This window comes from Sceloporus undulatus, chromosome 4, assembly GCF_019175285.1.
Source record: "Sceloporus undulatus isolate JIND9_A2432 ecotype Alabama chromosome 4, SceUnd_v1.1, whole genome shotgun sequence".
In the NCBI taxonomy this organism is placed as follows: domain Eukaryota; kingdom Metazoa; phylum Chordata; class Lepidosauria; order Squamata; family Phrynosomatidae; genus Sceloporus; species Sceloporus undulatus.
Window position 1 is genome coordinate 68,629,454 of NC_056525.1, and position 27,286 is coordinate 68,656,739.

Consider the following 27,286-nt stretch of genomic DNA (forward strand, 5'->3'; position numbering starts at 1 on the left):
AAATCACTACTAGGTCTCAACTTCTATTTAGTTACTAAAATGTAATAGTTCTGGCCAGTCAGTGAGAGAGAGGGGCTCCTTATGTATTTTTAATTGTGCATTTTTATACCTAGGATTGTGATTTGACTGTGAGTTCCTGCATAGCAAAGGGTTGGACTGGAAGGCCCTTGTGGTCTCTACAAACTCTATGATTCTGTGGTTCTACATGGACTCTGAAAAAGAAAATGGTAGTGAGTCACTGCTCATTCCCCAGATAAGGTTTATGTAGGACTGCAGCCTTAGCTTAAAGCTTAAGGATAATAGTGTTTAAGAATCACCATTATCATTGTACATTGCAAACAAAAAAGGGCCCCAAATCCAGTATTTCTTGCAGCCTACTTGCACTCCTCACCACATCCTGCTCATATATCTCATTTGTGTGGGAGGTATGACACCTAATGGTCCCACACATACAATTTAAAGATGTAGCTGTGTTAGTCTGGAAAATCAGTATGCAAACGGAACTTAGCGCCTTTGAGACTAACTGAAAGAAAGAAGCTAGTAGCATGAGCTTTTGTAGACTTGTGCCTAATTCCTCAAAGGCATAGCTGCATGGTGACTGATTGCAACCAGTGACATGCACTCTGCACATGCTTGGGCAAGCTGTTTTCTTTATTAACGTCACATGGTGTAGGGTTGAACAATAGAAAGCAGATTCGGAGGGCATTTCTGCACAGGCCAAGTGCATCTGAGGAATTAGGCTCAAGTCGCTCATGCTACCAACTTCTTTCTTTCAGTTCTCAAAGCTGCTACAAGATCCCTTTTGCACACACATACCATTTGTGGCACCTCCTGACCTTACCCTCTTCCTGGTCTTTTATTCAAGATGAATGGTGAGTTATTTCAACCAGCTGAGAGGCACTCTGCACATGCTTAGGCCAACTGTTTTCTTTATTACTGTTTCATGGTTTCATGGCTGAACAACAGAAAGCAGTTTAGTTTCCAAAACACACTGCAGAAATAATCCTGTTTGAGGTCATTTTAACTGTCTTGGCTCAATGCTAGGGAATCCTGGGAATTGTAGTTTATTGTGGCACCAGAGCTCTCTGATAGAGAAGGCTAAATGTCTCATAAAACTACAGTTCCCAGAATTCCCTAATATTGAACCAGGGCAGTTAGCGTGGTCTCAAACTGGGTTATTTCTGCAGTGTGTTTTGGACCTAACTGAAAGAAAGAAATTGACAGCATCTGAGGAACCAACTTCTTCCTTTCATCAGTTAGTCTCAAAGGTGCTGCAAGATCTCTCTACCTGCTGATTTTAAGGTCCAAAACACACTGCAGAAATAATTCAGTTTAAGACCGCTTTAAGTGTCCTGTCTCAATGCTATTCTGGCAACTGTAGTTTTGTGAGACATTTAGCCTTCTCTGTCAGAGAGCTCTGGCGCCACAATAAACTATAATCCCCAGGATTCCCTAGCACTGAGCCAGGACAGTTAAAGTGGTCTCAAACTGGATTATTCCTGCAGTGTATTTTAGATCTAGCATGGCTATATCTTTGAATTTTATCACAGGTTTTTCTTGTGGCAAGTTTCTTCAGAGGAGGTTTATGTCATGGCTATCCTTTGAGGCTGAGAGAGTGTGACCTGTCCAAGGAGGGGAGTCCCTCTGCAGTGTGGAGCCAGGGGCTAACTCAGCTACATCGTTGAATTTTATCACAAGGTTCTTTTTTTTGTGCCAAGTTTCTTCTGAGGAGGTTTGTAGCATGGTCATCCTCTGAGGCTGAGAGAATGTGACCTTCTCAGTGACAGGACTCCTTCTGCAGTGTAGACACAGTGGCTAACTTGGCTACATCTTTGAACCTTATCACAGGGGTTGATACCTTTGAGTTTTATCACAGGGTTGTTGTTTTTTTGGGGGGGGGGAAGTGTCCCCAGAGGAGGTTGGTGCCCTGGCCATGCTGTGAGGCTAAGAGAGTGTGACCTGCCCAAGGCTGGCTGGGGGCTGGGCTGGCTGCTAGGTGCTCCTCCTCCTCCTCCTCCAGAGGCTGCCTTGCGCAGCCAGGGCTCCTGGCCGCCAGTCCCGGTGGCGCTGCCGGGGAGGCAGGAGGGGAGCCCTGGCTCTGGCTGAGTGGTGCTGCTGCGGAGGAGGAGGAACAGAAGGAAGGGCGCCCGCCCGCCATGTCCTCCTCCTGCTCTGCGTCGGGCGGGCTCCCAGCCTGGGGCTCTTGCTAGCCTGGTCTTGGCCCCCCGGGCTCCATGGTGGTTGAGGCGGAGGAGGCTTCGCGGGGAGCAAGAAGGAGGAAGAGAGGGAGGAGAAGGAGGAGAAGAAGAAGAAGAAGGAGAGGAGGAGGAGGAGGGCATGGCTGCCCAGGGGGACAGCTGCAGCGTCAAGGTGGCCGTGAGGTGAGCAGGGAGGGGCCCTGGGGCTCAGGAAGGCAAAGCGAGGACCCCCCCCCCCCAGGCTCCTCAAATGGAGCAGCTGTCTAGCATAGCAGTGTAAAAGCCATGCTTCTCAGCCTGCTCCCAATGGAGGACCTTGGGGGCATTCCTCTTGAACTGAAGGTGGAAATGGAGGCGGTGTCCTGGGGAAGGGGGGTGCCTGGTCCCTCTGTGGCCGGGGGGGTGTATGTGTGTGTGGGGGGGGGGGCTTCGTCCACCCTCCTGCCCTCCTCTCGGTCAGGGGGGGCAGATGTCCTTCTCACCACAAAGGAGGACAGTTCATTGCAAAGGGTAAGAACTTCGAGGGAAAATGGAGGGCATGACCCAAGAAAGGCTTTTAAAAAGAAAGCAGTCCGTGTCAATGCATGCTTTTTAGCCTTGCTCCAAATGGGGGGACATTTTGGAATGCCTCCTGGACAGAAGGTGAGAATGGAGGACGTGTCCTGGGAAAGGAGGACGTGCCTGGTTACCCTGAGCAGAGACAAAGGGTCTGCCATAGGCTCCTATTTGGGTTTTATGCAGGGGGATAGGATCAGGTAGAAGAGCCAACGTGGTGTCGATGTTTGAGTGCTGGACTATGACCAGGGTTCAATTCTCAGCATGAAACTCATTGGGTGACCTTGGTGAGTCACACTCTCTCAGCCTCAGGGGAAGGCAAGGGCACCCCCCCCCCGAAGAAACCTTGCAAGAAGCCCCCATGATGGGGTGGCCATAAGTCGGAAAGGACTTGAAGGCACACAGGAACAACAACAAGAACAAAGGATTGGGTGTCCAGGGAAAGAGGCACCTGTGGCTTTTTGGGGGGCACAGGCCTGGGGTGTGTGGTGTGGAAGCCTTCCTGGCTGGGGGGGGGAGTAATTAGATCCAGACCTCTCTGTGGCTGTGTCTATGCGCACGCAAACCCACACACACACACAGGCACACTGCCAGCAGCCACACACCTCTTTGTTTCCTCTGCAGAGGTCCACACAACGGGAGTCCAATGGCTGGACCCTGTCTCCTTTCTCTCTCTCTCTCTGTCTCTCTCTTTGCTTGCATGTGATTAGCCGCATCAATATTTTGGACATCACTGGCCACACTAGTGCCTTTCTCTCTCCCTTCCCTTCTTCCCCCACTCCTTCATAAGCGATCCCTCTGTGATTAAAAAAAAAAAGCCAGTTTCTTCTTAGGAGACCTTTTTGAAAAACCCTTTCCCATAAAAGCCAATTTTCTGCCACTGCCATAGCTACCCAGAAAGGGGGATGGGGGTTGTTCTGTCTTTGGAAGAAAAAACCCAGGGCTGCCCCTCCTTCTCTTTTTCAGCCCAGCCAGCAGAAGCCAGAGAAACAAGGAAATCCTGTATTTCACACATATGCCCTGTGTTTTGCTGCCTCTCTTCTCTGTCTGGGCTGTGTGACTGCATGGATGGGAGCTGCCTTTCTCTCCATTATTGATATTTCTGATAAATCCGTTGCTGTCAGGTTTCCGTAGGGGCTAGCCGGTTCCTTCCCCTTGTTAGCCTCATATCTCTCTCCAACAGAAAATCTGTTTTCTTTGGCTGGTACTTAAATTTTCCTCATAACTGTGTTTGTGCTATAATCTGTCATAAGCAGGTGCATGGCATCCTCCTTTGAACATCCTCCCTTCATTTTGGGTGGAGTTTGGGGGCAAATCTGCCTACTGCGGTGCCTGCTTCACACCCATTTCTCTTTTTCCTTTGCCAAATGCTGCAGCTCTCCAACCATTTTCTGTGTGCAAGAAATGCCAAGGTGGAAATGTGTTGCAGGTACAGCCTGCCTTTCTCTGTTCACCTGAAACCAGGCAATTGTTTTCACCCTTGTAGAAAGGAAGGATGATGCTCATGCATTGATGACACTATCCAAGGTTGCTTTCTTTTGCATTGACTCTAGCCACCAAGGATGCAGGTCCTATTGTATGTCTGTATGTTTTAATGATCTTTAATAAGAATCTGGAGACCACATCTAGTAGTAGCCATGAGCTACGACTGTGTTTTTCATCAAAGAGGTTTAACCTTGCCTTCCTAAGATATTAGTCAGAAATGTCGATATGTCCTGTCATCTTATGAGGTCAAGTAGGTCTTTGTTGAATTGGAGCTGAGGAGGGAGGAGGTGGGGAGGCTTTGTCCCCCAAATGTTAGACTGGTGTATACTGAGCACAGAAGGGGCTGCCATTTTGGTGAGGTTTCAACGCTTTTGCAAGGCTGGGAGGTATTCGCTGTACAAAACATTGAACAAAAGTGGACATGCTGAGGCCAGGTGAGGGCAGTGCCTGCCACAGCTAAATCCACAGTTGAACATCATATGACTTTCTTTCTGTCACTGATCATTTTGTGCCCAGTATGGTGGAAGGGAGGTTGTTCCCCCCCCCTTTCAGCCTGAGATATGCATCTTTGTATTGCTTGCCCATCATGTGGCAGGGTGCTATAGTCATACAAAAGCTTTCTTGCAAGGCTAAACCTTTGTTCATCACCAGTGCTTCCCACCTAGCCTGGCTTGACCAAAATGAATTAATCAGTTGGTGTGAGCAGCTTTGAGAAAAAGATGGTTTTCCTGCCTCACTTTCCTGGCTTGTGTGCTCTCCATCTTTAGACCATTTTGTGTTGTACAGCTGAAAGACCTCAAAAGACAGAAGTTAAAGGGAAAAGGGAAGACAAGAGGAGACAATGCTGGTTTACAGAGCAACCCACTTTATTCTTAGTGTGTAGTGTTTTGTAATAGATTGCATGCTAGTGAGGAATACAGGAGACTGTTCTATAGCTGACCAGATAAGCGTCTGGATATGTGTGGAAAAACTGAATGTACTTCTAATCCACTAGTCCCAGTGGTGAAATGGGATCCTTCCTTTTCCTTCGCACACTGTAGGGCAGGCATAGGTAGAGCTCACAAAGGTTATTGGACTGTAGCTCCCAGCATTCTCAGACTCTGCCATGATGTTTGGGGTATTTGGGAATTGTACTCCCAGAAATAATTCTCAGTCTCATTTAGGGGCTAGGAAATCTATTTTTTTTTTCTATTCAAGGGCTGCATTCCTTCAGGGGAAATCTACTGGGACAAAAGAGGAGGTTGGTGCAGCTATAGCCAACCTTAGGTGGACCACCCGTTTTCACTCTTTTACTCTCTCTTATCCCCTCACCCTTGAGAGAGGCCTGTTTGCTTGTAGAGGGCTTTTGAAATCAAACCAAAGGTTTTCCCACCCTACCATAAGTGAAGTGCTGCTAGAGAATGGACTTGGATTTGATCCTGGAGTTATTGCTTTAGATAAGTACTCTTCTTTGGAGAACAGACTGTACCTGTTTGTGCTGTCTACATTTGCATCACACAAGCACAGGATCTGATTTTTAGTGCAAATAATTCACTTCCTAAGAAACTCAACTTTTAATTGTTGGGAGTAGAAAGGTGTTTTGGTTCAGAAAAAAAAACTCTTTAAAAGTCTTCATATAGGGTATTATCTGGTCAAGTGGGACAGAGCAGTATTCCCTGAGTTTCAGGTTCTGCATAGGTTGTAAGTTCTTCCCAAAGTACAATCAATTAAGCAAATGTATGCAAGCCTGCTTTGATATTCATAATTTAGGCTGAAATTTGACACAGTATATAATTTGTCATAGGGGAGACAAGAGAAAGAATAAGGAGGAGGAGAAAATGTGTGTTATTTCATTCATCATGTACTTAGAACTGTCTGTGGATGCTACTTGGGTGGAGAAGGGTGCTAAAAGTTCATTAAAAAGCTTTATGCAAACTGCAACAAAGAGAGGGACTGTAGTAAGGTCTGCTGGCTAATTAAAGAGAAGAGATTTAACCTGCCAACAAAAAGCATTGAGAGAGATTTGTACCTGTCTCTTTAACTGACACCCCACCTTTCTCTCCTTATATGTTGTTGTTGTTGTTATTGTGTGCCTTCACTATTTATAAGCATTTCTCTGTCATGATAGTAGTCTAACATGCTATCAATCAATGGAACCTGCTTTTCCTTTTTCACTGCTTTCCATGTTTGAAGCTAAAGGGAAGGGCAGAGGAAGGGGAAGGGGTTAATTTTAAGGGCAACAGAAGACTGTGATCCAGGCCTGCATCTTCCTAAAACAGCAGAGAAAACGTAGCCATTTCTACCTCTTTCTCCCCCTCCTTTTCTCCCATTGAAATTCATCACAGGAATGTCTAAGATTCTCAGTCTTCTAACAGTGTATATGAATGGATAGATTTTTAACTTAATGTATGACAGTATTCAAACATTTCAGTAGTATCCTGGACTGAATCTATGCTGCTTTGTTTGGAGAGACATGTCCAGAGAGCAAAAATATTGTTATAGGGCAACCACAAGGTTGCACATCTCTGAGTGAGTGATGAGCTAATTTCACTGGAACTCTTGCTAATCAGAAGACACAATCATTTGAACTGGGTGCTGAACACCAGTGATAAGTGGGAGATGAGAAAGAGAAGATGGTTATCTAAATGGTCATGTTGCCTGGGATGGTTAGTTGCCTGTCCTCTCCATTCTATCAGTATCAGTCAATCAGGTTTGACTGTCCTGATAATGAGACTCAGCCCCTTCATTGTAGAACAGAAAGAAGGGAGTTGTGCTTTGCCTCCCAAGGATCGCAGCACATTAAACAGGGCTCAACATGTAGAGGAAAGTCTGATACATAGGCTTTTGAAAGCTACCTTCCCAGGGTTAATTTGGTGATGTTATGCCTGGAATAGATCATCAAATGAAGAGCTTCCTCACCACTTTCAGGTGCTTCTATTAATATTCTGTGTGATCATATAGATAGATGTTATTTTTGCAGTACCCAGCATACTGCACAGGCACATCATTTTTACTTGCTTTCTCATGGTTATTTTAATCTGCTCTTAGGCTGTAATTAGTGAATTTTACCACTAACTACATAACGGTGGTAAAATTCACTAATTACAGCAAAGGGGAAGCTTTTGCTGTAATTAGTGGTGTTGACCTTAAGATTTGGGATTTAAAATGGAAAGGGGAAGGGGCCAGTTAGGGACCAAACAGTACTGCCTTAACATTTAAAGGACTGCCATCATGTAGGTAACTCCAGCTATATGACTCCAGGTTGTGCAGTTAGTTGTTGCCTAACAGGCTCCCATGTTGTTGGTCTAACCCTGGTCAAAAGGGCATCCTACTTTATGTTCATTCTCCACTGTGTTGGCATTATTGTCTAACTTGTCATCAACATATTTCTACTTCTTATCTTAAGGTCACTAAGGAAAATATTGGATAAAAGCAAGCCTCTTGATTGATCCCCAAGGATTTCCCACCCATTAGTTTTCTTCAGTCTGAAGAATTGCTTTTTACCAAATCCCTTTCTCACTTTCCTTGTAGCTAGCCTGTTCTTTTTTCATCTGTATGTTTATCTCCCCCAGTTTCATTAATAATTGCCTATACCATACTGCATTGAATGCATTACTGTATTTCCCTTGTCCAGAAAACCAATTATCTTCCTTAAAGGGATATCAGATTAGTCTGGCGTAGGCCAGCACAACTTGCACACATGCTTCTTTGAGCTCAAGGCATCACTTCATTCATTTGTTGTGACATGCCATGTGATTGATTAATACCCTCTCTCTTGTAGCTTGGAAAGGGGATGCTGCACCATCATCATCTGGCACAGTTTACCTTTCATGAATCCTTACTGCCTTGTATCTCATGTATTCTTTTCCCACTCCAGTAATTATCCTTATGCTCCCTTTATCTGTCACTGAATTTATGCTTACTATAAACAGAATGTGTTATGGATGCAAAACTCAAGGCTGTTAAAACAAATAGTTGGTGAAACCACAGTACTATCTCTATGCAGGTGTGTTTAAACTGCATTTTTCTTGTTTAAAAAATGTGTGGTCAGCGTTCTTTCTCTGCCAGCCTGCATTGAAACAGAAATGCTGGCCCTACCAGCTGATCTGTTTATCCAGATGTCTCTTTAACTTTAATCCTTTTTCACATGATATTTTTTAAAAGCCAAACTTGATTTGAGTCTATAATGCTGCCCTTTTAGACACCCAGAGAGATCTGGGCAGAAGGCTGAGAGATACTTTAAAAGTAAAGTAGGGCTTTTATGTGGTTTTGTTTCTTCTTTAATTAATAAAATATTTTTTGAGGGTGGCTTTAGTATCATTCTACTTTTTCTTTCTTTCATTTTTTTAATCTTTGTAGTGGGAGGTGATGATTTCCTCCTTTGAATAGAGTTCAGTGCAATAGGGTATAGCAGTGGCTAGTACCCAGTAGGGACAGAGGCAAGGTATAATCAAAAGCAAAGAAATCATTTAAGTTCTCAGCAGCCTGTATGCCTGCATGGGAAACTGAGGCACCTGAACATTATTAATATTGTGGGTGCAAAGCAGAGGTAGGTAGGAAATACCCAAAAAGTATTCCTTTGGACTCATTCTACTGTTCTATCACAAACTATCCCCCAAACCACCCTTCCATATGTCTATTTGTAACTTAGAATGAAAAGCAGAACTGTACCTCACTAAAAGATTGAAGAGGAATATCACATGTTGTTTCATATATTATTGTTAGTGTTGCAACACAAAGATGTATGGGTGGAGAATGTGTTTCTCACCACAGACCAGTGGCTTGTAACATTCAGCTGTTTTGTTTTCTTTTTTTTAAAAAAGTACCATAAGTAAAACCAACTATTGTTGGCCAATAGTCTGGGATTCTAGGAGCTGAAGTCCAAAAGCTCTTAAAGAGATTTGGGGGACCACTGACCTAGATGATTCTGATTTTGGTATTTAATGATAGGACTTTACACTTGAGGGCCTTTCTAGTTTAGAAATAGTGGGTATCAACAATACAGTTGGCCCTTCTTAGACATGGATTTTTTATACACGGATTCAAGCATCCATGGTTTGAAAATATTGAAAAAAAAGTATAAATTTCAAATATCTGATTTCTCATGTTTTATAAGGGACACCATTTTGCTGTGTCATTATATTTAATGGGACTTGAGCATACATGGATTTTGTTATACACGGGGGATCTTGGAACCAAACCCTAGCATATAACAAGGGTCCACTGTATTATTTTTGAGTAGCAATTAACATTTCTCCTTAAAGAAAAGCTAATTTATTTATGTTAAAATGAAGATAAAGATTGTTTAATTGGTTAAAGCACCTACTTTAAAATAATAGAAAATTATCAGAAATTATCAAAAATTATCATGAATTATCATTAACAAGAAATGTTAATCATTACAAAAACAATAACATTATTGGTACTTAATATCTAATATAACACACTTCAAAAATACATTCAGTGATAGCGGTGTTGGCCATGCAGCAAAATACAGCAAAATCCACATTCCACGAAAAGAGCAATATCTTTATTGGCCAACCAAAATGCAGGAAATGCATCATGCAAGTTTTCAAAATGTAGTTAATTTTTTTCTAAAAAAAAATTAGGAATAACAAATTAATTTTTCGAACTAACTGTTTTTGAGCTCTGGGTATATGTGTGTGTTTAAAGTTTATTGCACGGGGCCTGAAACGGGCCCGTTGCGTTCCAAAACGGGAGTGCGCACAGGCATGCACGGAACAGGATGGGGCTAGGAATGCATCTTACTGCACAAGGGAACGCCGCTGCTGCCCCCGGGCGTTCCAGTCGCATCCTACATCCGTTCCAGAGGGTGCAATTTCTGAGAACGCTTTGGAATAGTTCTCAGAAATCACGCCCTCTGGAACAGATGTAGGATGCGATTGGAATGCCCAGCGGCAGCAGCGGCGTTCCCTTGTGCAGTAAGATGCGTTCCTAGGATCATCCCGTTCCGTGCGCGCCCCTGTTTTGCAACACAACAGGCCCGTTTCAGGGCCCGTGCGATAAACTTCTGTGTGTTTGTGCCTTCAAGTTGCCTGTCAATATATGGTGACCCCATTCATTTCATAGGGTATTCTTAGTCAAGGAATACTCAGAGATGGATGTGCCAGTTCCTTCCTCTGAACTGCAGTATAGCCTACAGCACCTGGTATTCATGGGCAGTCTCCCATCCAATTACTAATTTGAGCTGACCCTGCTTAGCTTCCAAGATCAGATAAGAAATAGTGCCTTAGTCATAAAATGCTTAGAAGAGCTGGAAGCAAAGAGTATGTGACTGAAATTAGTGGGAGGGAAAAGTACAATTTGGAGTTGAGCAGGGGAGAATACAAAGGACATATTGACAGTGGATGGGGAGTGTGTAGTATGTTTTGTTCTTGTCTTTTAAACTTCAGTCAAGTCACACACAAGACTGGGCGTGGGGGTGGCAGACCATATGTTTGGACCTCCCTTGACAACTGCCGATTCCTTCAGTTATCCTTGAAAAGCTATCATGCATGTATAGTTGGCACTCGGTATCCACTGGGGTTCCCTCATGGATACCAGAATCTGTGGAGGCTCAAGTCCCATTATAGAGAATAGCATAATAGAAAAGTGTGCCTTATATAAAATGGCAAAATTAGGTTTTGCTTTTTGGAATGTATATATATTTAAAACATTTTAAAGCCGTGGATAGTCAAATCCATGGAGAAAGAATCCATGGATACTGACGTCTGACTGTATAGCAGCGTCAGTTGCTAAGCAGATTGCTCCGATCATCCAAATTGTCATGTAGACCAGGCACTAGAATTTTGATAAAGAATTTTAGTTCAACATCTTAAGGGCAGCTTTTCTCACAATGTATAAAACACAAATAATTGTGAGGAATACATATGTGATGTCTTTCTTTCTTTTTAAACACTTGTAGTCAGTGCTTGGCCAAGGATCCCCTCCCCCACTTGTACTGTATGCATTTTAAATAGGAAAAAAAAGCTCATTTCTCCCAAAATGCATTTTTAACAACTGATGCCATATGTGCCTGTTTTGTAGACATGTGCAAAGTAGCCCTAGGGTACACTTGTTAGTAAGGCTGCCTGTGTTAACTGTTTGCTTGATTAAATTTCCCCACTGACATTTACACTAAAAGTCTGGAGGAGGAGGAAGGATCACAAGACCTTCAATATCCACTCAGAAATGATACTTATTTAGTCTTTTGGTTGTCTTGAAAGCTGATTAGCTTAAATTCGTTTACATATATACTTCATTCAGTTTGAAGAAGGCCTAATGGGCACTCCAAGTCACTCCTGATTCACTACAGTGAAATTTGTAGATGTCTGGATCTCATTTAGGATCCAAATTAATGAAGCCTGTTTTGAATCTGGCATAGAGTTAACTCACTCTAGTTCTGAAGGTGGAAATAATTTCTCAGTAGAAGAACTCAGGCTGCTGTCGGTGGTTTTGTAGCAGATAAACAGATTATACTGTAGTACTTTGTGGGTTTCCTCCCTGCTTGTGCTATGATCTAGCACTCTTCCCCGCCTTGCTTCAGAGATGATCCACACCCACTTCAGTGTGTTCATGTGCTTGCGTGCTAGTTCTACCAAGGTTTTAACTCCAAGTGTTTCATATAGAAACCACAAGTATGGAAGCTCATGCTCTAGACACCCATGATATGTTGCATCTGCAGGGACACAGAGAATGCAAGCCTATGATAACAGTCAATCAAGTCAGTCAATAAAAGAAAATGAAGTGATGCTAGGATTGCTTTGCAGGGACTGAGTTTTGCATTTGTTTGGAAAAGGAGCCTTATGGATAGGTCTAGTTTAGAACTGCCAAATGGAAATAGTAATTGGAAAGAAAGTTAAGTGGGATCTTACAACAAAGAACCAGAGGAGTGTTTTGGGAAATTTTAAACTTAAATTAGCTTCTACTGAGAGTTTCCTGTAGTGTCTGTGAGCTCTTGTCAGAGCTGAGAAGGGTCAGGAAATGGAGCTTGTGAAACCGGGAAAGGAAGTAGATTTCAAGTTTATTTAAACCCTTGCAACCTCCAGACCTCAGCCAGTCTTATAAACATTCTTGTTGAAACATGCCATGCTCTTGATCTCTCAAAGAGATGGGAGTGGGGGTTCTGTTGCTGTTAATCCCCCTCTCATGCTCTGGCATATGCCAAGTGCCATTCCCGCTTTGTGAGGATGGAATGGCATCTTGTTTCAGCACTTGAAACTTTTGACAAAAGCATGTTTATTCCAGAGGAATGGGTCTTACGTTTTGACCTGCCAATTGTAACTTTCTAGCTAGGTTGACTACTTGATGGGTTATGATGCATATAAAAGAACAAGAATATCTCCCTGCCCCATTGCTCCCTGCCCTCTTGCGCTCAGTATTTACTCTGATGTCATCTAAGCAGAAGGAAGACTGTGCAGGATATAATTGGCGGGTATACTTGAAGGGGGAGAAGGAAGTTAAAAATGCTGATTTCTAAATACCAGTATCCTCTATGTAATAGGGTTTGGGGGGCTGGGGGGGGTTGCACAGGGTGTTGTGAGAGGAGCTGCTGCTGTCAAGGATATTGTATATGGAATTGTTTGAAACTTGGAACGTAAAAGGTGGATCAGAAAGCAGGAAGTGCTTGGCACGTTCCACATGTGAAGCTTCAGCCACCCCTGTTTAAAATGGCATCTTAAACTGTACTCCATGCAGCTTTTATAGTGTACATTAATTACTTTTTTATGGTCTTGGGCAAGTCACATGCTCTCAGCTTCACGATGGTAATGCCAAACCTCCTCTGAATAAATCTTGCCAAGAAAACACCATGATAGGTTTGTCTTAGGGTCGTCATAAGTCAGAAATGGCTTGAAGGCACACACAAACACACTCTGTATTCTATACTGCACAAGAGGCTCAAACATGCCTTCAAACCTTGCTAGCATGGAGAGTAAGGGCCTGAACAGACAGGCCAAAATAAAGCTGCTTCAGGTCACTTTGGAGGTATGCTATTTTAATGATGCATGTGTCCTAAGAGACCGGAAGCTGTGCCAAAGTCATGTTCCAGTCTTAAGGACTGGAGCACAGCTTTGGCGCAACTTCTGGACTCTTAAGATGTGTGTGTCATTTAAACAGCATACCTCCAAAGTGACCCGAAGCAGCTTTATTTTGGCCTGTTATATCAAAGTAGGGGTGGGCAACTGTGGATGACTAGGAGAATTTGGAGGTCAGCACCACTCAGAGTACCCCTCCTATAAAAATAATCCACCTCTAAATGTCCTCCGGGGTCATGGAGTCATTCCTACCATGTTTTGAGGCGTATGAAGCCTCAGGATGCATTCTGGGTCATTTGAGGCAAAAAAAAAAAAAAGATTTTGAGGGTTTTCCTCCCTCAAAAATTCGTTTTGAGTCCTGATGACTTCAGGAGAGCATCCCAACTTGGTGAAAATGCCCCCCCACACACACCTGCTAAAAGTCATTTTGGGGCCTGGGGCCACAATGGAGTCAGATATGTTGTAAAGGAGTTAACAGCTATGGCTCCGAACATGATATCCTCAAGTAATAGGTGGACTCTGCCAGTACATTTGCACAGTATGAATAAGGATTCTGTATGTATGCCGGTGTGATATGAGACTGAGCATCTGTATTGTCAGAGCTACCACTGTGGTACTACAGCATCATTGCATCACTACTGCAGTGTAGCGCTCTGAAGAAGACATGAGAAATGAAAGCACCCATTTACTCATTAAGCAATGGTGTGAGAGCTGCTTTTTTCCATGGCATTCTCTCATGAGGCAGCTGCAGAATTTAAAAAGCCGGAATCCCATAAACAGACCCAGACATGCAGGTATGTTTCATGACATATTTGATTCAGAAGCTATGACTACATGGGAAGAACCCATGCAAATTCCCCATGCATGCATACAAGTATGGACAAAATGTAGCCTTCAGGCTATGTGTATCTTCCAAGCACTTTTCCTGCATGTCCCCAATGTTCCCCACAATTTTTAGATTTTTTAAAAATGGTTGTGCTGCTAAAATTCTCTCATGTTGCTTGTGTCTTGACAATATAAAAGTACTTATAAATATGGACTTGTGTGTGTGCCAAATCTGCAAAGGATGGTATTCCTCAGTGGATGACTGTTGTGCTGTGATCTTTTTCTGGGATGAGCTATTCTTTCTCTCCCTTGTAGGGCTTATTAATTCCCTTGGCTGTAAAGTTGTAGACAGCAAGCTCCAAATTACAATAACGCACTGCCAGTGAGATCCTAGTGTCTAAAACTTATCCCTCAGGAAAAAATATAAATGCTGCTATTGGCTGATGATTGGCAGAAATGGGGCCTTTCTTGCTAGGTTCTTGAAAGGTCTGATGTCAAGTCAATAAGATCTCATCTGACAACACTGAATCTGTCAGTGTAAGGAAGGTACAGTAGGAGCTAGCAAAAAAAGACAGCCTGCTTATGTGCTCTGCTCTAGGACTTTCATATTTTTCATACAGTTATATCTTTCTAACCCAAACTGAATTGTGTTGGCATTTGGGTTGCCACTGAGAGAAAGATCATAACAGAGGGAGCGAGTATATATAACAGGGATTTGGTTACAGTTACAGGGGCATCACACACCCTCTTTTCCTCAGATGGAGAAAACGCATGCCCAAACTACTCGCCAGCTAATTTAGAAAGCATTACTGATTTCAGTGGGAAGTACTTCCACTGATAGAATTGGAGAGAAATTCAATTGTTCTTTATTTTAAGTGAACCAATCTAATGGTGAGATATAAATAAAATACACAATGCATAAATATGCATTCAGTTTCAGGAGGCTAGGCTGATTCTCTCCCTGCTTTCTTTTGCCAGCAGACAAAGACATTTTTATTAAAGCAGGCTTTTAATATATAGTTGTGTCAGGGAGGGTCTTATACAAGGTGTGTCCTTTAGTTTTTTAACTTTTGTAGGTTTTTGTGTCATTTTAAACTGTTTTTTACTAGCTGATTTTATTATTTTTTTAAAAAAATAATGTAAAATCTTTAAAACAATTTATCTGTGATCTGCTTTAGGTCCCTTTCTGGGAGAAAGGCAGCCTAGAAACGAAATGAAATAAATAATTTGCACTTACTTGCTGGACTAATACTTGTCTTGGTGTTCAGTTGTATTTCAAATTGTGTTCTTTCCCATATTTTACAATGGAGTCTAAAGTACAGTACTGATATCAAAAAATTACATTTGTTCCAGGACATGTAGTAAAATAATGACATATCCATCCACAGTTGGCCACATATTTTGTTTAACACTTGCCATTTTCCCATACGCTTAGTACCTTGGAATAATGCTCTGAGTAAGGCATCTTAGAGAAACAAAATGCAAGCCATTTTTTCTATACAGTTGTCCTTAAGTATCTATTCTGCATGCACAGATTCAACCATCCATGGCTTGAAGATTATATATATATATATATATATATATATATATATAATTAATTAATTCCAAAAAGCAAACCTTGATTTGCCACTTTATTTTACTGTGCCACTGTATATAATGCAACGTGAGCATCCTCAAATTTAGTATCTGTGTGGGGTCCTGGAACCAAATCCCAGTAGATACCGAGGGCCTATCGTAATAAGATCGCTGTTACTGGAGGAAGGTACCTTCTCATGATAGCAGTGATTAATGAATGGGAGTGGTGAAAATAAACTTCTTCCAGGGACTCACATAAAAACAATTCCAAATACGGTTAAAGCCCAATAAAATACAAAAATAGCAGTAATCGCTAGAGTCAAAAAATCAATGAAATGTATCATTCACAAAAATTGAGGCTGTATTAACCAGTTCTGCCAAAGGCTTCCTGAAATAAGAATTTTGTTTCATGAGCAGTAGAGTAATCTTTAGAGCCAGTGTGGGTTGAATGGAGACCAGGGTTCAAATCTCAGCCCAGCCACGTAAACACACTGGGTGACCCTGGGCAAGTCATACTTCTCAGCCCCAGAGAATGGCAATGGCAAATGCCCTCTGAAGAAACTTACCAAGAAAACCCCTTGATAGGTTCATCTTAGGGTTGCCATAAGTTGGAAATGACTTGAAGGCACACAGCAACAAGCAAAAGAGTAAGCTTAGGATGGGATAGGAATGTTTCTCTATAAATCATTCTCATGTGTGTTACTGTCCTGCTGAGTCTCCACAGGGACAACCTCAGCCATTTTGCTGTCAAAAGTACAAACCATCACCTCTTCCCCCTTTTATCAGGGGTAGGCAACCTGCGGCCCCCGGGCCGGATGCGGCCCAGCAAGGCCTTGGGACCGGCCCCAGCCCGGTCCTGCCACCGATTGCCACCGGGGCCTTTGGGGGGCAATTGTCTATAGAAGCCTCAGAAACATGCATTTATATTAACATTTTTAAAAAACAAAAGCAAAATTTTTTGTGTGTCCTCCACTTTTTTTAAAAAAGTGTCCACCATTTGAAAATGTTGTCCTACATTTTTCTCAGTTTATTTATTTTTTTAAATTTTTTTAATTTTTTAATTATTTATTTTTTGGCTTCAGCCCCCCAGTTGTCTGAGGGACAGCAACCCGGCCCCCGGCTCAAAAAGGTTGCCTACCCCTGCCTTTTATAGTCAAAAGTGGACAGAACTCCCACTGAAATACTGATAATGGCATAGCATCCTGAGCATACAAGGGAATAGGGAATAGGAAAGGCTATAACTTTTCCAATTCTGCCCTCCAACAATTAAAGGATTGCTGTTACAACATATATCTGCTATCTGTGGTTTGTTGTTACTGCCTAATAATAGGTCTGGCCCCAAGTCTGCTTCAGCTGTTTGTAACGCTACAGTATGTAGCTACTCAAGGAGACTCTCCCTCATCTTTCCTTCTTGTATATCTGGCATAAATGGAGCTTCAGCTCCCGTAATGAGTATTAGGAGGTCAATCCTTGCCTGCGTTGAGCTTTAGACAGTCTTGCCTTTCTTTGTGCTACGTCTTGCCTTAAGGGCTCTAAACACGTGAAGCAAATAAAGGGCGTGGAGTGTTAACAGTTCTGGTTTATTCCTCATTTGCTTTATCTTCAGAGAGGAAATGTTCTAGAACTGTGTGGAACTTAAAAGCACTTTTCATGAGCAATATGGCCCCATTAAAGGGAATGTTAATTTTAGCTTATATGGTAGAGTTCCTTCTCACTGAATGCCCTTCTCTTTCTGGTATTGTGGCACCATGCCAGGGAATATATTCTTGACTTTTTAGTACTACAGTGGCTTTGGGTTTGGCCTAGCTAAATTCTAATACAGTATGTGGTTGGTGCTTAACCAATAAACCTTACTTTTATCTTTTTATTTGTTAAGAATCTGTCAGACAGAACTGCTATAAAGATTTTTAATAATTAGGACTAAGTGGGGACAAAATGTGATCCGTTCTCCCCTTTTATCACTGTTTTCACTGGTATCAATCACTGTATTGTGAATATTGGATTTTATTGTACTTTGCTATATGGCTAAGGTTGCCATAAGTCAAGACCTCCAAACTGGGACAACTGTAGGACAACTGTAGGGCAAAATTTTCAAATGTAGGACATATTTTTAAAATGGAGGACACGTGAAAAATTGATGCTTTTTTTTAAAAAAAATGTTAATATAAATGCATGTTTCTTAGGCACGATCAAAATGGAGGACATTTTGGCATTATTCATAGACATGTTAAGGAAAAAGCCACATGGGTTATACAGTAGAGAAATAAAACTTGTATGTGAGGGTCAGAGTGACTCAGCAGAAGCCAACTGAGAACCACACAGGTGTGAATGATAATACAATTAACTGGTCCTGAATGCCAAGGACAAGAGTTGCAAAGTGAATAATTGGACACACCTGACAATTGTCAAGTGGTCAAGGCTGAGATGATGAAATCATTAATTGTGGGATGAACAAGGAGAACCAATGGGAATGATGTACACGCCTACTGGGTGGAAACAGACCACAGTAGGTGGTGCCATGATTTGGCTATAATAATGACTATACATCCCAATGCATTTTGTGGGTAGTAGTGGGTTGTAGTAGTGGTTGTAGAGTGGATTGGAGAGTGAGGAGTTGAGTATTGTTTGGAGCTGTATATAGTAGAATAAAGTAGATCTTTTATATAAGACTACTGAGTTGTCTGGTGTCTTGGGTGAAGCTACAAGAACCAGCAGGACCCTGTTGAAGAAGGGTGAAGACTTCTGTGGTAGCAAGAGTGAGAAGGCTTGGAGAGTTTGTCGGGGTCTTCAGCCTGTTCTCTGCAACTCTTGCAAAGATACAACAACTGGCCAAAACTGGTCAGCGTGGTGCACAACCAGGTGGTGAGTTCCAGGCCAGGTGAAGAGCCACAACTCCCATCATCCCTGACAGGTGGCAGAAATGTACTTCCCTTTCGGGCCAAACACCCACCCATTCCAAAACACACACAACAGCACATTTGGGCATTTGACATGGCTTTATTTAACATGGTTTCTTGCAAATTTCATAGAATCGTAGAGTTGGAAGAGACGCAAGGTCCATCCAGTCCAACCCCCTGCCATGCAGGAACTCTCAATCAAAGCATCCACGACAGAGAGGCTTATTGCATAACCAAACATTTTGGGTTTAATACTTAACATGAGTTAACATGGCTATGCATATTGAACATGTCAAGGTGGTTTAACAAGAAGTAGATTTGCCCTCGGTTAATAAAAATACAGAAAGGGGAAAATAAATGCACATATTCTGGGGGGAAATCCACTTAATAACAATACAGAAAGGGGTAAATAAATACACACAGATGGGGCCAAAAATCCACTAAATAAAAATACAAGGGAGATAAATAAATACACAAAAACTGACTCACACAGCTAGGTCTTTGGGTGTTAATAACAATAATATTGATAACCATGGAAGGTCCCTTTGCAAACTGACTCACACAGCTAGATCTTTGGGTGCTAGTAACAATAATATTGCCCCTGCTTGCCCCCTGCTCGCCCCCCATTTGCCTGCCACTGCCCTCGGACCGCCTCAGTAGTCCCTCACCGGCCCACGGGGAGTAAACAGAGGAGAGCTCCTCCTCTTTAAGCTGGGTGGCCAATGGGGTCAGAGAGCTGGAACAGCCCCGCCCCCTGCCAGGAGTCACAGACTCCTGAAGCAGGGGGTGGGCTGTTCCGCTATTGGCCAGCCCAGCCTGCTAGCCAACCAGAGGAGCCCCAGGCTCCTACTGAGCCCTGCGCGCACCCGCACAGAACTCTGGGGGATTGCGGCAAAGGTTGTGTTGGTGGTGGCAGCAGCCAGAAGAACAGCCATATTGGTGGCAGCGGCAGCGGCAAGTAAGAGCCACCACAAGTAAGAGCGGCCAAAGGCGCCACCATGGCGGCGCACTAACAAAACCCAGAGGAGCACCCAGGACAGAAGCAAAACTGGGCCGGGACCGTGCAGAACGGTCCAAAAGCAGGAATGTCCCGCTCCCCAGGATATGGCAACCCTATATATGGCCAACAGAGCTACCTCTGGATATGTTTCCTGGATGTGAACATACCACATTTTAGCCTAATCCTAATGAGGGAGCCAGTGGATTTGGACTTTGCTATTTGAGGTTTCTACCTTGAACAAAGGTAAAACATTTTTTTAAACAAATTGGGACTACATTTGGCATGCTTTACCAAAACAGCACCTACAATTTTCCTAATGCAAAAGCATGGAGGCTTCTCTTGAAAGATTCAGTGTCCTCTGCCTAACAAGGCAGACCTCACAAGGAACAGAGACATCTTGGATCTCAGAGGAAATACCTTTTTGTATTGCTAATGGAATTAAAATTTTATCTTCTGGACTCTGGAATGCTTTGTTCCCAGGACCAGAAGAGGAGTCTGCCATCATAGGTATCCCTCCAAACCATCTCAGCACAGAACAGCACACAAACAACATCTTGACAAAATGCAGGCCTATTGCTAACATCATATTTTTATTTTTCTCCTGTATGATTTTTAATACCTTTGCCTGATGAAGAAGCCAATGGAGCTACGAAAGCTTGCATCATGTAATCTGTGCATTTTAGTTGGTCTTATAAAGGCATCACTGTTTTGTGGATTTCAGATGTTATTGTACTTTGCTATATGGCCAACACCATATATTCCCCTTTTTAACTGTTCTTCAGCCATGTGGAGATGTGGCAGTTTTTCTGGATCAACAGAGAGAAAGAGAAGGACAACTTTTTTTTTACCATGCAGAGTCCCAACACACAAGCTTCAGCTTTCCCCATAGATAAGCCTGTTTCTCAGCTACTCCTTTAAAAGGAAGGAAAAGGGGAAATAAAAGTAACAGTTTCCTTCAGCTGCATTTCAAATAAAAAAAATTGCATATGGTAGGCAGCAATGGCAAACCCCCTTTGAAGAAACTTGCCAAGAAAACCCTGTGACATTAGAGTTGCTATGAGTTGGAAAATGACTTGAAGACACACAACAAGAAGTATGGAGATCTTATCTTGCCTTGTGAAGAAGAAACTACAGAAAAATGTCTTGCTTAGAAGATGGTGAGATATTTTAGTTGGTCTTGAGAGTTTTTTTGCATATGTGCAAACAATATTTGTGCAGATTACATAGCTATGCTGCCATAGCTATGGCCTTGTTGTAGGGACTTTTGTAGGGACTTTTAAAAATTAGAAACATCAGATGGGTTGGTTGTGTAATTTTTGATCAATCTGTCATTCTGAGCTTGTTGTGTCTGCATGTTTTGTGTCAGGAAAGGAAGAGATAGTTGTTTTCTGCAGAAGATTTTATGCAGATTGCAGTAACCCTGAAGGGGGCAGCTCTCACTATTTTCTTCTTTTACTGAAGTGAAATCTAAGGAAATCAGATAGGCTGTTTTGAAATGAACAAATAGTTTAGCAATACCTTTTTCACATCTTACTTGATGAATTTGATGACCCAGTCATGGATATTTTGAATAATGGATAGTATGTACATCGCAGTGTAGTAGTATAGTAAACGAACAACAAAAACTAAAACACATCACATTTTGTTATGATTGGTGCCTGTATAGCTCCTAAACTGTAAATCTACTTGTGATTTTTGAGTCAGTGTGAAAATAGAGGAAAATAATGAAGGCTCTTTCTGAAATGAAGAAATAAAAATTCCAGATGTAAAAATAATCTTCTGTACTCTGTTGCAGCAGTGGTGAAATGAATGGGGAAACATTGCTAAGCTTTCAGATTGTGAGTTGCAGAATATTTTGTCAAGGTGTTTTGTTTTTAACTGGGAAAATATCTCAGACTTTGAACTAGCCAAAAATCTGACAGCATTTCTCTGTGCTTTCGAGAGCACAAAGATTTGAGTATTGATTTGGAAGCTTTTCAAGTATAGTTACCTGCATATAACATGCAATCTTAGAATGGTGATCTACTGCTATATACCAAAATATAAAAGAATTGCTGTTCTGTATGGGTTATGGTTTATATGCACCTTCAAGTTGTTTCTGATGTATGGCGGCTCTAAGGTGAACCTACCCATGTGGTTTTCTTGGCAAGATTTGCTCAGAGAAAGTTTACCATTGCCTTCCCATGAGACTGACAGCATGTGACTTGCTCAAGGTCACCCAGTGGGTTTCATGGACAAGCTCATGCCCTCTGGAATGGATGTAGGACCCGATTGGAACGCCCGGCAGCAGCAGCAGCGTTCCCTTGTGCAGTAAGATGCGTTCCTAGCCCCATCCCGTTCCATGCACACCCGTGCATGCCCTCGTTTTGGAACGCAACGGGCCCGTTTGAGGGCCCGTGCAATAAACTTCATAGTCCAACATTGAAACCACTAGTCCATGCTGGCTCTCAGTATGGGTCATAGCATTCTAAAACAGTGCCTTTCTCTTTAAAGTAAGTGGACACTGCATGGCCCTGGGGATTCCTATGGCTCCCAGGTGGTTCTTGCAATTCCTGACTCTCCCAGGCCTTTCTTTTTCTGGTTAAAAAAAGGGCAAATTACTTTTCTTAGAAATCTCCAGAAGTGGCCTATTCTTTTAAATAGGTTGTAACCATGCTTTCCCATTCATTATCAAAAATAATACTTTTTCTATGATTCTATGATTCAAAATCAGAAGTGGACTTCTGGTTATTTCTTTTATTCCTCCTCTCTCTCCTTAGCATGTTGGGCACTCTCTGCGCCTCCTGCAGGGTTCCATGGTGAAAAAATTGGCCTCTAGATTCAATGAAGTTGCCCACTCCTGCTTTATAATAAGGGATGTTGAATTCCCAGGATGCTGAAGGGTTTTTACTGGTGATGTAGTGGATACACTGAAGCCAGGGGTGCTGCTTCCTTCCTGAATGTCTCTTTAGGATGGTAAAAGTAACTCTATGGACAGCTGTAATAAGGTACTACTTAACATCTGTATCAATGGTTTTCAATCTCTGGTCCTTCAGATACTTTGCATTTCAGTTCCTAGAAGCTCCAACTTCTGGTAAGGGTTTCTGACATCCAAAACATTTGAAGGACTAGGCAAAGTCATCTTGAGGTTTAAGAAACAGTATCACCAATGTGGGATGAAATCCCAGGAAGGTTGTGGAACTTTGACTAGGTGCATGATGGAGGCTTCTGTTGCAGAATCCTTCCAGTACGAAGCTTTTGCTGATGATTCTAGTACGCTACAGAGAAATGGTAGCAAATCTCATTGAGATGACTGAGTTAGAAGCTTGTTACCACTGGATGATCATTCTGGAAGCAGCCACACTTTCAAAGAGGCACACTATTTGGCGTACTGTTCATCCATTAGTGTGCTATTAACTCAAAGTTAGAGAGCTGCTTAACCATTTGTTGTGTGTGTGGGGTATAAACCTCCCATTATATTCTGCAAGCCGAGACCATCAGAGCAGCTGATGAAGAAGCCCATGGAGCTAAAATCCATGCAACAAGTATATTGTGTATTTCGGTTGGTCAGTAAAGATATCACACAGATGGATTTTTGTTCGTATTTGTTAAATGGCCAACACAGCTACCCCTGCATGTCTTCAGAGCAGCTTTTTTGACCAAATGAAAAGCAATTAGACTTTGAAAGGGATTAAACTAGAAAACCTTGTAGATTATCATGACAAACTGTGAGGGAGTAGGAGTTGAGGGTGGAATAAAATAAATTTTAACATATCCGTCTGGTTTTATTTTTTTATAAAGTGGGTTGTTATGGAGAAATTAAAGCAAGTGGATTATTTATGATCATCTGACAGTAGTTATTTAGTAATGTTTGTTTAATTGGTATCCTGCTTTTACAATACAATAATAATAATAATAATAATAATAATAATAATAATAATATAGTTAGAATAGAAAGACTGCTGAAGCAGATTAAGACAAATTAAAAATTCATCAAGAAACATAAACAACAATATTCAACCAGTTGAAGCTTCTCCAGCAGAAACCCTGCTTAAATGCCCAAGATCTTTCTAAATAAAAACATATTTGCCAGTAGGATAATGCAGTTTGGATATTCTTATTTAGACAAAGATGCTGTTGTTGGTGTAAGCCACTCTTTGCTTAATGTTTGTAAAATATAGAAATATATTGTGAAGATATCCTAACAAGGCAATTTCAGCAATTAAACTTCACCAAATAATACACACAGTACCAGAAACATGGTTGTTACTGTTCTAAGCCTTCAAGTTGTTTCTGAATTATGGTGACCCAAAGGGAAACCTATCATGAGGTTTTCTTGGGAAGATTTGTTCAGAGGTTTTATGACCAAGCAGTATGCCACTATGCCAGATTGGGATTTTATGATCTGAAGGGAACATCTATGGTCCATTGAAATAGTCATACCAAGTTGTGTATAAAATGGAGCAGAACTAGCAGTTTCCTGAAAAAATCTAAAGTTCGCTGATTAGGTGATGAACATGTAAAAATGTTTGTAATGTCAACCTAGAGTGTAAATAGAAAGTGTGGTTAAAATCAGTATATAAATGAGTATTTTAGAGGAAAACACACAGAAATCTGAACTATTTGTTGAGGAGTTGCCCAAAGTATTTTATTGATTGGATCCAGAACCTTTGTGTGATCTTTGTTTGGTCCCATTAGGAGAGCCAAATGGTGTAATGGTTTGAGTGTTGAACTATGATTCTGAGGTTCAGGGTACAATTCCCCACTGAGTAACCTTGGGCAAGTCACACTCTCAATCTCAGAGGATGGCAATGGCAATCCCTTGGGGGCACACAACAACAAATGACACATCAAAAGTGTTTAAGACTTACAAGCACTTTAACTCATAATTTTTGTATTATCTAATAATATATGTAATAAAGATTACAGGGATATAATAGAATAATGTTCCAACATTCTTATTATTTTAATAGGGTATAGAAATGGTTGCAGGAACAGGGTTTTTGCCCAAGAAGAACAGTAGCTGAATTTTTGACAGATGAAAACTAATAAGAGAAGACAAGATTTTTTAAAATTGCATATTCTTGTAATAATCTGCAAAAAAAGAAGAAGCTTTCCTACCCGAAGTATGAGGAGTTCTAGAGAGCAAATGAATGTGGATATTTATTGCCTAACTATGCCTGGCTGAACTGACCTTCTGGGCTCTGAGGGAGTATCTTGTATGAGGCACTGTCAAAATATGCTGCTTTGTTACATGAAATGGAAGACAGGCTTGGGACATGGTGTGTGCAAAGAGGAGCTTACATGCAAATTTAAACCAGATGCCCTCTCCTGAGACAATGCTGTGAGTAGGGGCAGAGAAATCTCCCACATTTGATTTTTTCCCCATCCGTCTCCTGCTTTTGAGTATTTTAAACCTATGTTCCTTCTATCCCAGATACGAAGAAGTTTTGGGCATTTTGGTGAATTCTCCTCAAAAACATAATGAAGTGGAAGTCTTTTCCATTGCTAACTGTGAACTTGGGCAACTCCTGTTGTTAAAATCTATCTACCTTTCCTTCACAGTCACCCACACACATGTGCAATTAAGTATATGTAATCTAAGACTAGCACCAGTGTTTATCAACTTTTTACCTTGGAGGAAACCTTGCAATAATTTGTAGGTCTCAGGGAACCCTTACATAAGATAAAATTATTTTATCCTATAGTTCAAAAAATCTTTACAGTGGACCCTTCCCATCCGCAAGGGTTCGATTCCTGCACCACCATCATGGATGGCAAAAAACATGGATGGTTGTCCCATATTCTTCAGTGGCAGTAATGTGCATGCAGATGCATCAGTGCATACATGTGCTGCCATTAAATAATATGAATCGTGGTGGTGTATGAGCAGTTGAAGCCACAGATCACCAGCCTGCCAATAGGGAGAGTCCACTGTGCTTTTTTTAAAACTCATGATCTCTTGCAGAACCCCTAGTGATCTCTCGTGGAAATCCAGAATATCAGTTGAGAAACCTAGATTTAAGCAGAGATAGGAGTCCTACTGTTTGGCTGCATTGTCTAATGTTTCTCATCATTACTTAGAGTTGTTGGGACCTGCAGTTGGACAACTTCTGAAGGACTGCATAAATCCTGCCTTTGGGCTAAAGGAGCTCTTATTAGACTTTTTTTGAGTACTTCTTTGATTCTACATATGCTTTGTGCAGATAGAAACAAGGAGAGCCAGCTGAAGTCATTTTGTAGGCTGAAGTGGAGACGTAAGTGTCCATTCTCAGTAAAATTATATAATACTTCTGAACATACACCATATTAGCTTTCAGGATGTTACCCTTCCCTAAAGCTAATAACAGATATTGGATATTTGCTATAAAGTGCCATGTATTTTGTGTATTTATACATGCTGATCTTATCCATGTTGATGGGTTGTGCGCAGGAAAAATCCCTGGGGGGGGGGAGACGGGACTTTGCCACAACCACCATCTCTCCAGCACTGGTTCCTTGATGGTTCTGCTTAACTGTGCCTTGTGGTAGGACTGTCACTTAGACAAGCAATCGGTTTGATGGATGTACCCTAGAAAAGAAAGCGAAAGGCCATGTATGTTACTTTTAGAAAATTTGGCTATGTTTCTTTTTGTTCTGAGACAATTGCAAATAAGATTGTTTTGAGATGTAAGGTACCTTTACGACACAGCCCTTAGTGATATCAGCTGTAGTATATATATACTATTAAGAGGGTTGGAGAGGAATTGGTAGCTCTTTCTTCCTCATCTCACTTTTCCTGGGACTGGCTGTGCTCAATACATCATGGATGAATAAGCTTACTACTTTTACATGAAGATTGGACTCTGTTTGGATTCTTACAAGGTTGGATTCCAACAGCAGACACCACATGGTGTCAGAAGTAAATCCTTCCTGTATTGCAACTTGGACTTTGTATATTTCACAGGAAGAGTGCATTAAGATATGGATTCACTTTGGTCTCCCCCTCCTTTAATTATGGAAGGTAACATGGCTCAAAATTGGAGAAAATGGGAACAGGCTTTTCAGGTGTGTGTGTGTATATACACACACACAAAACACACACACACTGCAGCTGAGTATAGGGCTGTGTCTTAAGGGTACCTTACATCACATATACTTTTAAAATTGGAAATAGTTATGTCTTATCTCTTATACTGTTCCCCCTTTAGCAACAGGAAAGAAAAATCAAAGATTCAGAGTTGTGCTACTTACAAAATGAGCACTCAACACAGAATTCTCCTAACCTAAGAATCCCTGTCTATTTATTATAAATGCATCCAGCGATGCAAGAAACTTGAACATACTGGTAACTGTGTAGTGAACTCCTTGGATCCATTGTGCATGAGTTTTGTAAGATTTCTACTAGTCAGGGAAAGGGGCTGCGGTATTTATTCATCTTTGCTCTTTCCTTTTAAGTGATTTCTGGAAGCAGAATTAATTATGTGAATAGTAAATATTAGTAAAGTATTTACAACTGTTCTTTATTTGTGTAATATTACAAGTAATAAAATTCAGCTGTTGCATCAGAACACACCCAAATTGATGAAAACCCTATTGTGAACTCTTAAGAGAAAAGGCCAGTTGGATGAACTAACTACAACTATACTGCTGGTTATACCCACAAAACAAACCAGATTGAAAATATGCTTGCCTGGCATATGGTTGGTGGTGGTGATGGGAAAGAAAGGAACCTGAAGGGGAGGGCCTGGGAATGAGTGGCACTCCAGATGTTATTGG

At 41.7% G+C, this 27,286-nt stretch overlaps 1 protein-coding gene across 5 annotated transcripts in view; it reads left to right on the plus strand.

Moving 5' to 3' along the window:
- Window positions 1-2,048: 2,048 nt before the first annotated feature.
- Window positions 2,049-27,286, plus strand: part of KIF21B (kinesin family member 21B) — a 93,972-nt gene continuing 68,734 nt past the window's right edge. For all 5 annotated transcript variants that reach the window (XR_006103500.1, XM_042463026.1, XM_042463029.1 and 2 more), the window contains exon 1: window positions 2,049-2,381. Coding sequence is in view for 4 of the 5 variants with exons in the window: in XM_042463026.1 (XP_042318960.1) it covers window positions 2,338-2,381 (44 nt within the window). In the remaining variant the exon portion in view is untranslated. The remainder of the gene's footprint in view (window positions 2,382-27,286) is intronic.